Raw genomic sequence first — 13,040 nt, forward strand, 5'->3', positions numbered from 1 at the left:
ATTATTATTACCATTTGAATCTATGCTTTCATCATTTTGAATTATTCATTCCAAACTAGAATCTTTCACTGGAGTGCAAAGTTGATTTTGGTGAGATTTTCATTTCTCATGGAATAGTTGTCAATATATCATTTCTGAGCCAAAGGCAAAATTTTAAATCTTGGTTATCATTTCAGATTTTGTTTAACATTTTTAAGAATTCACATATTCATTTAAGTTTAGTCCTATACTTATAATTTATGCTTTTTTTCCTGTAACATAAATTATGATTTTGTTTTAAAATGTTTGTATGTACATATTTGGCAAGTAATCTCTCAAATTCTAAACAGTTTATATTCTGCATGATCAGAATTATATATGGAATGAAATATGCCAAAATGTTAACAGTGATTGTCTCTCAGTATTGTCCTTCTAAGTGACATTTTCTTCCTATTTCTTTTATGTTCTTTGTACTATTCAGATTTTTTTTTACAATGAGTATGTACTATTTTTATAATTAGAAAAATAAAAAGCTTATATATATACATATATGTATATATGCATACTAAAAATATATATACGTATATGTATATATACACATACTTATATATCCATATTAAAATATATACATATATGTATATACATGTTAAAATATATACATATATGTATATGTGTGTATATATATATTTTTTTAAATTTTAGGCTGGGCACAGTGGCTCATGCCTGTCATCCCAGCACTTTGGGAGATTGAGGCATGTGGATCACGTAGGCCAGGAGTTTGAGACCAGCCTGGCCAATATGGTGAAATCCTGTCTCTACTAAAAATACAAAAATTAACAGAGCATGGGGGGGGTGCATTCCTGCAGTCCTAGCTACTTGGGAGGCTGAGGCATGAGAACTGCTTGATCTTGCAAGGTAGAAGTTGCAGTGAGCTGAGATTGCACTTCTGCACTCTAGAGTGAGACCCTATTTCAAAATACATATTTTTTTCCTTAAATTTAAAAATTATCCATAATTTTTATCCATAATATATTCATTATCCATATGTCCATAATATATGACACCAAAGTCAGGTATCATATATTTATTGTAATTAAATACATTATAAAAATAAATATTGGAAATTATATAGTAGCTATCTTGGAAAGAATGTGGAAAAAGCAATTGTATATCTCCTTTGTCTTAGTTTCTAAAAAGCTATGAAAGCCCATGAAATAATTACACATTAGATATAAATCACACTTCCTCATATTCCAAGAGAAGCTCAATGAGTTGTAAAGAACTTGGCCAGTTGAATAAAAAAATAATTATTGTATATGGTGCTGGTCATTGTGAAAATGGAGCAATGATTCAGACAAATCCTCCCTGCTTAAATATTGAAGGGATGATAAAGCATTTATTAGGGGATGGAGTAGCATAATCGCAGGGCTGAAAAACACAGGTTCTCGATTTCCATGTTAGTCAAATTGAATTCCTGTAAAAGTACTTGAATAAGAAGTAATGTTGAATAAGAGTTAAGCTTCCTCATATGGGAAGCTATTAAATGGATTGATGAGCACTACTTACCTCCCTAGAAATACATTTTGCAGCATTATGATACTATTAACAGTCAAAAAATATAAGTATGAGATGAACTTTAGAGGAGCATTTGTGATGATTTCTATATATCTTAATATTTCTCTTATAATCAAAAAGAAATCATAATTGCCTAGTAAGGAGTACAACCATAAACATTTAATGAATATAGTGCCTGATAAAAACATGGAATTTCAACCCTTCTATTATGCAACTTATAAAATAGGATATTCAAAATTTCAGCTCTTTGAATATATAAGAAAATTAAGACACTAGTAAAAGTAATTTGAAATCACTTGTGAAAACTTAAGGTTAAAAATACATATCCTCCATAAATGAGTGTAAATGAATTCTCATTCGGTTATATCACAAAATGTCTGACTTTTAAAATCTTTCTTTCTTAATCTAAATTGCCTATTGTATTTCTAAGTCACGAATAAAGTTAAAATCTCATTCTATTCCCTGTGTGAAATATAAGAGTATGGCATAACAGTGTCAGAGACATCATCTCATATCAAGCTGTTAACTAATCTTGTATGATCCTATACCTTAATTTCCAGCATAAATATGTGTGAACAAGAAAATGTTACTGATGTTAAGAAAATAAAGTTTAAAGTGTCTGTCTTGAAAAATAATTATTGAGGTTACCAAGCGCTAGTCACCAGCTAAGGGAGGGCATGTTCAAGTCAAACACAGCTCAAAGATATAATCTCCCTCCAATGGCTCAATTGTCACACAAGAGTAGATTTCTTTGGACCTTGAATTACAGATAGACCTCAGGATACCAAGTGTCTTGGCAAAGATTTCAGGACTAGATATTTTATAATAAGAGACAGTAACGTTTTGTTTTTTCATGGGCTCTGTACATAGTTTCTTCTCTTTAACACTAGAGTTAATTTTCAGAAAAGCCTTGGAATCATGCTGTTTATTCAGCAGATGATCATTTCCCACATGGAATTGAAAGGGAAAAACAAATCAGCTTTTATCAAAGATAAAGAGGAAACCATCTAAAGAAAGGTAAGATTTTTGGAAAGCAAAGCAAGAAGTTGTTAATAACACAATGTCGTTAATAACACAATAATCCTGAGTAATACGAAACAGTGTGCCTTAGTTTTTGATTCAAAAAGGGAGGCAGTAGAACTCAGGAGTAGGGTGCATACATTCATAATATGAATATGGTTAAAAGCTACCCAGAGGCCAGGTGTGGTGACTCATGCCTGTAATCCCACCGCTTTGGGAGGCCGAGGTAGGTCAATTGCTTGAAGCCAGGAGTTCGAAACCAGTCTGTCCAACATGGTGAAACCCTGTCTCTACTAGAAATACCAAAGCCCCAGAACTTAAAGTATAATTTTTTTAAAAAAAGGAAAAAAAATTTAGCCAGGTGTGGTAGTGCATACCTTAATCCCAGCTACTCAGGAGGCTGAGGCATGAGAATCATTTGAACCCTGGAGATGGAGTTTGCAGTGAGCCCAGGTACCACCACTGCACTCTAGCCTGGGAAACAGAGCAAGACCTTGTCTCAAAAAAAAAAAGAAAAGAAAAAGAAGAGAGAGAGGAGAGAAGGAGAGGAGAAGGAGAGGAGAAGGAAGGAAAGGAGGGGGGGGAAGAGAGGAAGAAGGAGAGGGAGGAGGGCAGGAGAGGGGAGGGGAGCAGAGGGCAGGGGAAGGGAGGGGAAAAGCTACCCAGAGTCATATACAGAATGTCATTACCAACACAGCTAAAAATATCCTGATCAAATGCCTTTATCTTATTTTATTAGCAATAAACAAATCATAATTACATTCTGGGGTCTAGAACTAATAAATTTTTACTAACCATTTTGTTGTTTGAGTTTCATTCTTCAATGTATATGAGAATGGCCAAACATGTTGTTTAAAAAACAAAAATTAAAAATAGAATTTAAAAAGATAAATCAATATGCAAAAAGCTTATTCAAAGAGAAATTGAATATGTATCATATGTTGAGGGAAAAAACCTTGAAACCTTAGTCCTTACAGTCTCAGAAATAATTCCAATGACTTTATTAAATCATGCAAGCCAGAGAAACTGGGACAAAAAACAAACAAACAAACAAACCCTCGTGTAAAATATCAGATACCCAAACTCAAATTTATAACTCAGACTTTTTGAGTAATATTATTTTCAAACAATCCATCACTTTAATTGGAATTCTGAAGTTATAATGAACTTTTTGTTTCTCAGATAAAGAAAAAAAGCCAATATTCAATCCTGGATTTTAAAGTTGGCAGCTAATAATTTTTCAAGCCTTAATAAATTCTAGAAGCACAAAAACAGCTGTACTGTTCTTAGTCCTAAATATACTAAATTATCATTATACATTGACTGTTAGAATTGATTAATTATTGTCTAAATTTATGAACAAAGTGTTTTAAATCTTGCTAATTTCAAAATTATTTTACATAATATTTGATTATGAGAGGCCTTGTCTGCTACGTTAAGGTCTTTTGACTTTATTCCATAGGTGATGTAGAGCCCCATAATATAGTGTGTGTCTTAGAAGAATAGGGAGGAAAGAGGCTACCAGCTGGGAGGTTCTAGTAGTAGACTCTACAATGGACGATGAAGATCTAGGCCAATGGATGAGAAATGGGAACAGAGATACTTTCTAAGGCACAGAATTTAACTGAATGTGGAAGATGGGGAAAGCCCTGGGATACTGCCGAGCTGATGGCTTTGGATTACTTTATTTTGGAATAATAATTCACCCTTTCTTTTAGCCTCTTGACTTTAATAGTGTCGAAGAGTACAGAGCAATGATTTTATGGAATCTCCCTAAATTCCACAAAAATCTCCCAGTTTAATTTGTCTGATATCTCCTCGTGATTAGAGAGGTTATGTATTCTTAACAAGAATTCCAAAGTAAACCTTTTCATCAAGAGGTTTCAACAAAGAGAAAAACCAAACTGTACCATAAACATTTATAAATCTGCACTTAAAGACACAATTTGTCTTTTCTGGGTTTTGGTTTTTTTTTCAATGTTGAGAATGCTGAAATATTTTTAAAACGAAGTTTTTTTGTTTTTGTTTGTTTTGTTTTATTCGAGATGGAGTCTTGTTCTGTCACCCAGGCTGGAGTGCAGTGATGCCATCTGGGCTCACTGCAGCCTTTGCCTCCCGGGTTCAAGTGATTCTTATGCGTCAGCCTCCAGGGTAGCTGGGATTATAGGTGTGCGCCATCACGCCTGGCTAATTTTTGTATTATCAGTAGAGACTGGGTTTCACCATGTTGCCAAAGCTGGTCTCGAACTCCTGACCTCAAGTGATCTGTCTGCCTCGGTCTCCTCAAAGTGCTTGGATTACAGGCGTGAGCCATTGCGCCAGGGATAAAGCAAAGTTAATAACATTCCATTTTTAAAACACCAATAAGGAGAAGAAAAGAAATGGTCAAAAATAGTTACAGAGAATATAGAATGTGGTGAGAGTCATAAGTAAGCAATAATCAAAATTAATAGAATTAGATGAGGAAAATATTTTTCAAGCAGAAATGATCTGAGATGAATTTATTGGTAAAGCAACTTTTCAACTGATTTTGAAGGATGATTGAGATTTCAACTGAAAATATATGGAAGGATACTCCAGATGAAAAGAGAAGTGAAAGAACAATGGTGTGAAGGCAAAAATGGAAAGGCTGTGTTTGTCCAATGGTGAATGATGCAATTAACCTAGTATACAGTATGTCTCTATACTAATGCTGATGACAGAAATGGCCTGGACACTCATGCTGCAGCCATACTTCAAAGAGCTGAAAGACCGATGCAAAAAGGAAGGACTTCATTTGAAAGGCTACGACATCTCATTGACCAGTTCTAGGCAGGTCCAGTGAGTCAGAGTTCTTAAGCAGTACACAGCACAGAGGGAAATAAAGGACAACAACGCTTCTACATAGTTTGTTTCTATTGTGGTGTTCGTTTTGTTTTGCCTTTCCAATAATTCTACTGTTACATTACTACTCTTCATTTTCTACTTCCTTTAAAATGTGTAATAAAGCTAAAAATTTGAAATCCTTGGTTTGGTAACAGAAGAACAAAACGGAAATGTTAAGGTTCTTCAAGAAATAATTAACGGTTTTTCCTGTTATTGGACAATGAAGAAAATATGAGAAAATAAGCCATGGAGAGAGCGGCTGGAAAAGGGCAGCTCAGGGGTTGCAAGCAAACCAGGGTGCCCGATCCAGAGTGATGGGGGCAGAGTCAAGAACACAGAACAAGGGAGGAAAGACGCCGTAGAGGTGCCAGGATCCGGAAAACCAGAATCCAGGAGGATTCAAGTACATGATGGTGATACTAAGAAATGGCAGTTGATTTTATAACAATTTCAGATCAGATTATTTATATCACATATAAACAATGCTGCATAAAGTCTATAAATGTGGAAAGACTAGAGAAGAAAATTAAGTAAAATAAAATAAAATAAAATAAAATAAAATAAAATAACAAATAGAAGACAGAAACAGGAAGAAATATCATTACCATACAAATGATTGTAATACCCGGAGAAAAGAGGAAGTGCATCTGGGTTTGTGTTATTCCCAATTTGGGAATTAAGAAGACAGAAAATTTATTTTCTTAATTCCTTTAAAAGAAATGAAATACTCAGACAAAACATAAATTACTGTATCATTTAAAAAACTTTTTTAATGTTAAAACTTTTCTCTGGAGCCTTAATTATAAAATATTTTTCTCTTTCATTAAATATTATAAAATTTCCTCTGATTTTTGTCTTATATTAATATATGAGAACATTTAATTATTTCCATGACTTTCTTGGCATAGTTATTATTCTCTTTTTTATAGCATGTTTCTGAATAAGAAGTTTTCCTTATTCTTCATATAATTCTTTACAGAATGAGGAAAAGAAGAAAAGGGACAGTAAAAACTGAATTCCACATTCTTTGTCCTATTTCACCCATTTTTTTTGGTGCTGCCCACAATTTAAAAATGAGACTTTTTGTCTTCCACATGAATGGCAACATAAACATAAAATAATTTAGCAGAACACTTAAGCAAATCTATCACTGCACAGACTACAGCAATTAGAATCAATTTTGTCAAAGGATACAACTCACATATAAAAGTTATTTTATGCAGTTTGGAAATTGCCACCATTTGAGGACTTGGAAATGTATCTATATGCTTCTGGTAGAATTCTTGGACCTCAGACAAAACATACACTATACCTGAATACCCTTTTCCAAATAAGATGATTATATTTTCCAATTGGCACATCTAAGTTACTCTAAGAAATCAGAGTCCAAAATCTGAATGTGGGAAGATGAGAGATAATAGTGTCTCCAAAATAGTGCTGTGTTGTCTTAAGGTATGAGTTTTTCTCCTATCAAGAATGAATGGAAATATAATTTGAAGATATAGCACAATACCACTTTCACATCCACCCAAAAATACTCATCACAAAACAAAACAACTAAAACAACAGAAAGGTGTGTCTCAATATTTCTATGTAATAGTGTCATTACAGCTCAAGTGGCCAAAATAACATGAATTATTTGAATAAACAGAAATTATGGCTGCAAGGGGCAAACTAAAACTTTGCTAACAATCTTCAGGGAGAAAGTAGCATATACTTACTTGTGCTTTATTATGATTTTTAATAATAATTTTCCTACGGTAACACTTTTTTCTTTTCACTCAAAAAAGTTTAATGTACTTGAGGAATACTAAAAAGAGAGAGGAAAAATAAAGCATAAGAAACTGGAAAACTTCCAGTTTGAACATTGTGGCATATTGTGAATATTTCCCGTTTTTATTCTTGGAAATCATTCCAACGCAATGAGGAAATATTATGCAAATGTCCTATTTAGAGGAAATAGGAAACAGTGAAATCCTGGAACCCAAATTCAGTGAAATGTTTCCTAAAACAGTGATAATAGAGCATAAGGGTATACAGGAGGAAACGGAAAAACAGACAGTTTGAAGAAATAGTTCAGAAGCTGCAGATTTCAAGAACAGCCAGCAAACATACTTCCTCTAAGCCTAGGGTCACAGTGACAGGAGGCAACAATTTGAGGTATAAGCATCTATGGAAGTAGTTTGGTTCTAAAAAGCAGACAAAGTGAGGCTAAACAAAGAACGATACAGAAAAAACATACCACAGAAAGCAGTCTACATCTGTGGAAGCAGAGAAGTAAAGTCTTTTATTATAAAATAACAACAACAACAGAACAAACAGTAAAACCCACTCAGTCCATCTCCATTGGCTGGACCAAAAAAACTCACTTCTCTCAGTGACACATAAGATAACCTGAACAAGCATAGAATTTATATAAAGATACTAAAAGAGAAAAAGAGATGAAGGGAAGAAGAGAGGGAGGGAAGGAAGAAATGAAGGGAAGGAGGAAGAAAGCAAGGAAGGAAAGGAAGGAGAGAAGAAAAGAGGAAATGAAGAAAAAATCAATGGAGGAGCAAAGGTTAAAAACATGACCATACACAAAGCTGAAAACTGTAACCAAACATTTCACCATGAATTTTTTAAATGTAATGACTAGAAATCACCTTTTGAAGCAATTATATAGCACAGACATAAATTAGTGAAAGCTGAGTGAAGTAAGAACAAGAGATTAATATTAAATTTCAAGTGCTCAACCAAATGGTACAATGAGAAGTAAAATTACAATGAAAATGAAAGAGATTGGAAGTAATACAGAGGAAGAGAGACTCCTGAAAGCATAAAATGGTAGCAGATGTTGAAGTGAAAATGCAAACTAAGTTAATTAGATATTAATAGAGTTAAAAGGGATTAGAGAGAAAATGTAGAGTGCATTGCAGACTAAAGACATCCAAAATACATAAAAAAGGAATCCCTGAGAAACAAACCATAAACTTAGATATAAGTTAAGAAATTGTTCATAAAATAAAAGGAGACTTGAATCTACATTTTGGGAAAAAGATCAAAACAAAAACAAAAAAGCATGTCCCTGGGAAAAATAATCCAGAACAGTCGGCGCTAAGATAACATTCTAGTGAAGTCACCAAACTTCAACTATAAATGAAAAATCCTTTAGTCAGCTAGGCAAATAAAACTTCTGTAAATTCTGCAGCGCTAGAGACAAGAGCAAGAGTAATACTGTCTTCAGACAAACTCTTCCTCCAGTGTAAGAAGAGAGACAAACACTTTCAAACATGCAGAAATTCAGAAACATCGCTTCCAAGGGATTTTCCCAGGAATAACTAGAAATGACCTTCAAACAACCAAGGGATTATTAAAATCACAATAACAAAGGAAACTGTCAACAATGTAAGTCCTATTAGTAGATCCTCACTCAGTGGAGCCTTCAGAGGATCTTAGCTCTGGACAACTTGACTGCATTCTCATGACAAATCCTGCTTCAGAACCTCCTAGCTAAACCTCTCCTAGATTCCTGAACCATAGAAACTAATATAACCATTATTTATTAAGTTGCTAAAATTTAAAGAAACTTGTTATTCAACAATAGACAACTAAGACGAGGCTTTTAAACACTATTGAATTTGGGTCAGGCATGGTGGCTCATACCTGTAATCCCAGCACTTTGGGAGGCCAAGGCAGGTGGATCACTTGAGGTCAGGAGTTCGAGACCAGCCTGGGCAACATGGTGAAACCCCATCTCTTAAAAATTAGCCGGCTGGAGGGGGTGGTGCTGCCTATCTGTAATACCAGCTACTTGGGAGGCTGAGGCACGAGAATTGCTTTAGCCTGGGAGGCAGAGGTTGCCCTGAGCTAAGTTCATGCCACTGCACTCCAGCCTGGGTGACAGAGAGAGACTGTCTCCAAAAAAAAAAAAAAAAAAAACTCCCCCCAACAAAAAAAAACATTGAATTTGAAGAGGTTACAATACTGGAAAATAAGAAGGGATTTTGGTAAAAAGGAAATTGTTTCCTACCAGGGAAGAATGAGGGATATTACTCTCCTCAGGTATAGTGAGAAGAGATTCCAGTGAACCATTTGGGGTTGATACAGGCAATTACTAAAGGCCAGAGACTGGCTGTACTGCTGCTCTGAGGGCAGAATGGCGACAGCTACTCTGGAAATGGCTTGTATGCCCAAAGTTTGTCAGGAAAAAGATAAATGAAGATAAAGGAAGGTTCATCTTCAGAGAGTTATGGACAAGGTAGGAGAAGCACCCAGCCAGGAGATGTCTCAGTGCCATTTTGATCTTGAGAGACATGTGAAGGAGCCACAAAACTCAGCAGCAAGAGTCTGTATGTGTGAGACAACCACAGCTACGATCTTGGAGAAGAGGAAATAGTTGGCTCATTAAGAAACTGCAGGAAAGACATTCCCAGTGAATAGGGGTTTCCAAAAACTCAGAAATTTGCTCCAAGAAAAAGAACGGACTTTTAATCTGACGTGGCCAAGATAAAATAATAGCTTCTCTCCTTCCCTTTAAGGGATGAAACCATAGTTGGAAGAGTGGGAGTGGAGGGCAAAGTGCAGACTAAGGAAACTAGGTTTCCTGACCACAGCACCCGTTTCACACCAGTTAGAATAAACTGTGGAAGGGAGAAGCTTTAACATTAGGAAGCTGCAGCATTTTGATTATTGCATGGAAATTTAATTAATTAATTAATTAATTAATTAATGGGACCTTGTATTCTCTTTTATCTAAAGGTTACATGCTAAAATTGTAAAAGCTCTGTAACTGTAACCCACACCTTCAAACCTTGAACTGCTACTGACTGGTAACACTGCTAAAGTATATTAACTCAAGCCTCACCAGTTACATAAGAAACCAGCTTCCAAAGCCAAACTGTCATATGGCTGAGCATACCATACTCGCTCTGCCACGGTCTCATCCAGGCTGCCATAAAGGGTATATTTATAAGTCATTTTTAGAACAATGAATAAGCCTTGATTGGAATAGAGCTACAAATTAAGAACCTTAATGTATTTTGTAGAAAGTCAACATACTGTTGAACAAAATCAGCTCTCATTTTTCTTACTTTTATCCTAACATCAGTTATTGCTTCTAAAAAAAACTTGCATTTTTTATTTACAAAAAAAAATAAATAAAAATAAAACAAACGAAGGTTTGGCAACAGTACCTTTGAATATGATACTCTGGATTACAGAGATGTAGTCTTCAGGCTCCTGCTCAGTTGAGATCTCCCATCTGCTTTGAGAGATATTTAATAATTCATAGAGCTGATCTGAACTCTTCACTCCACAAAGCAAAGTAACTACACTTTCTGGTGAATGAAGTACCTTTTCCAGAAACTGACATTTCTTTGGAGTTAGATCTTTAAGCAGGCTGTTTGATAAAATCAAAAGTTTACATTTGTAAGAGGTTAAGTTCAGCAACTCCAAATGCCGAAAAGAAAAATTCTCCAAGCGATATAATAGGATTGCTTCCCTTTTCACAACATGTAAAAATACTTCTGTCAAGTACAGAGCCCATTCCTCAGCATCTTCTTCATATATCATTACGATGTCTTTTGCACTTCCTGGAAAAAGTAAAAAAATATTTTCTTACATTTGCAATGATAACAGTAGGTTAAATTATTATTTATCAGAAGTTTTAATATGTTCATTAGGCAATATATTAATTTGCATATACCAGAGAAAAACTCTATGAATAGTATAAAAAATATCTTCATAGTATAAAAAAATCATAAATAAAACCAGAATTTAAAGATGTTAATTGTTAAAAAGAATGACATGAAAGACTGTAATAAATAAGAAAAGAAGTTGTGAGCCAAACAATACTATTACCCAAATAATAAATAAATTAGAAAAAGAAATGAGCAGATTAAACATACGTAATATTAGAGATAATATTTTAATTTCTGGCCAAAAAGAAAAACTTGATATTTTCATAGAAAATGCAAAAATTAAAGGAAGAGTAATAGAACAAGGTTAACACAATTGTTCTAAATATGATATATCTAGATAAGAGTCAAAAACAGAAAAGATTCAGTGTAAGGATGATCCAAAAACCTTAAGTAAAAGAGAAAAATACACACATTAAAATACTGTAAAACATATAATTTTTAATAATTTAAAAAATCCTTGAAATAAGAAAGATAAGGGAACCAGCTCTATGGATCAATGGGAAACAATCAGGATCTAACTAAAACTGTTAAATAAAACCGATCTTGAATAAATTGCCCTTGACTTAATGACAATCATAAAATTTCTTCACATATCCAGGAAGGAAAACCAATTAATCACAATACGAAAAACGTGAGATTGGTTTTGATTTCTTCAAAGCAATTTAAGGGCCAGATGAATTATAAGAAAGTTTTTACAAAACTAATTTTTACAGTATATTCATACTATAAAATATTGCATAACAATGAAAAAGAATGAAACAATGATACATATAAAATTGGTGAATCTAAAGACATAATATTGAGTGAAAGAAAAAAGAGTATATACTGCATAATTGTATCTGTATAAGGTTCCATGGCAGAAAACTTGATTCATGGTGATACAGATCTGAAACTTTTAGGGTAGAATTAATAATGAAAGCAAGCATGATGAGAGAGGCTGCTGGAGTTCTGGATACGGTCTGTATCTTGATCTAGTTGGTAGTTCTCATTCATCTATACATGTTAGATTGTGTATGTAAATTATACTGCAATAAAACTATAATAGCTAGATGATTTGGGGAGGGAAAGCCATAGGAAATAAATAAGACATTTGTAACATTATCACATGTATTTGAAAATTAGAGAAAATACACTAATAATGGAGCTTTGGCAGGTCTAATAGGGCATTTACAAAAAGAAAGATAGGTACATTTCAATGTTTTGTACAAAAAACAAAAAATGAAGTAAATATTAACAGAAAAAAGCCCCAAAAGTTATGAAAGAAAGCAGAATAATTATAGATTTGGATCAACAGCATGCATGTGTTTACAGTTATAACAATGTAAAAACAGATTAACTACAAGTTGAGATTTATTCCACAGAAGAGTCAGACAAACAAAAGTATAAAATCCTTCTCTTTTATATTACAAGAAGACAGTGGATAATAGCTAAAATTAGTAAATCTAAAAATCTCAATAAAAATGTATATTTTCAAAATATGCAATAGAATAAAAAAAGAAACTTTGAAAAAATTATGGTTCTTAAGGTTCTTAGAAGGGTGGAATGGTATTTGGGGAAATAGAAGGTAAAGGACTGTCGATTTTCACTATGTTTTCTCTTTGTTTTATGAAAGTATAGCTAATCAAAATTTAAATAACGGGGAAAAATCCAGCAAAAAATAGGAGAACCAAAGTAAGTGAAGTAAACGGAAATGTAAACAACTCCGGAAAAAGAACAGGGTGAGTTGAATATCTGTACCTATGGAACAACTAAATGCTGATGGCGTTATGACTGCACTACAAAATGCACATGTTAACTGATGAAACAGAAGTGACTACACAGTGGGAAAACCGAGCATTTGGGGAGGAGAAAGGAAAACACACTAACTTCATCTTTCATATAATTTAGTCCTTCAACACTGCCTAAATTTGAAACATTAAT

General features: G+C 33.8%; 1 protein-coding gene across 5 annotated transcripts in view; it reads right to left on the minus strand.

Annotated features, from left to right (window-relative positions):
* BANK1 (B cell scaffold protein with ankyrin repeats 1) overlaps window positions 1-13,040 on the minus strand; it is a 301,537-nt gene that overhangs the window by 256,875 nt on the left and 31,622 nt on the right. For all 5 annotated transcript variants that reach the window (XM_012436540.3, XM_012436541.3, XM_012436539.3 and 2 more), the window contains exon 2: window positions 10,614-11,012. In XM_012436540.3, coding sequence (XP_012291963.2) covers window positions 10,614-11,012 — 399 coding nt within the window. The remainder of the gene's footprint in view (window positions 1-10,613; window positions 11,013-13,040) is intronic.

This window comes from Aotus nancymaae, unplaced genomic scaffold (genome assembly GCF_030222135.1).
Source record: "Aotus nancymaae isolate 86718 unplaced genomic scaffold, 86718_ANA_hifiasm-v0.15.2.pri h1tg000033l, whole genome shotgun sequence".
NCBI lineage: Eukaryota > Metazoa > Chordata > Mammalia > Primates > Aotidae > Aotus > Aotus nancymaae.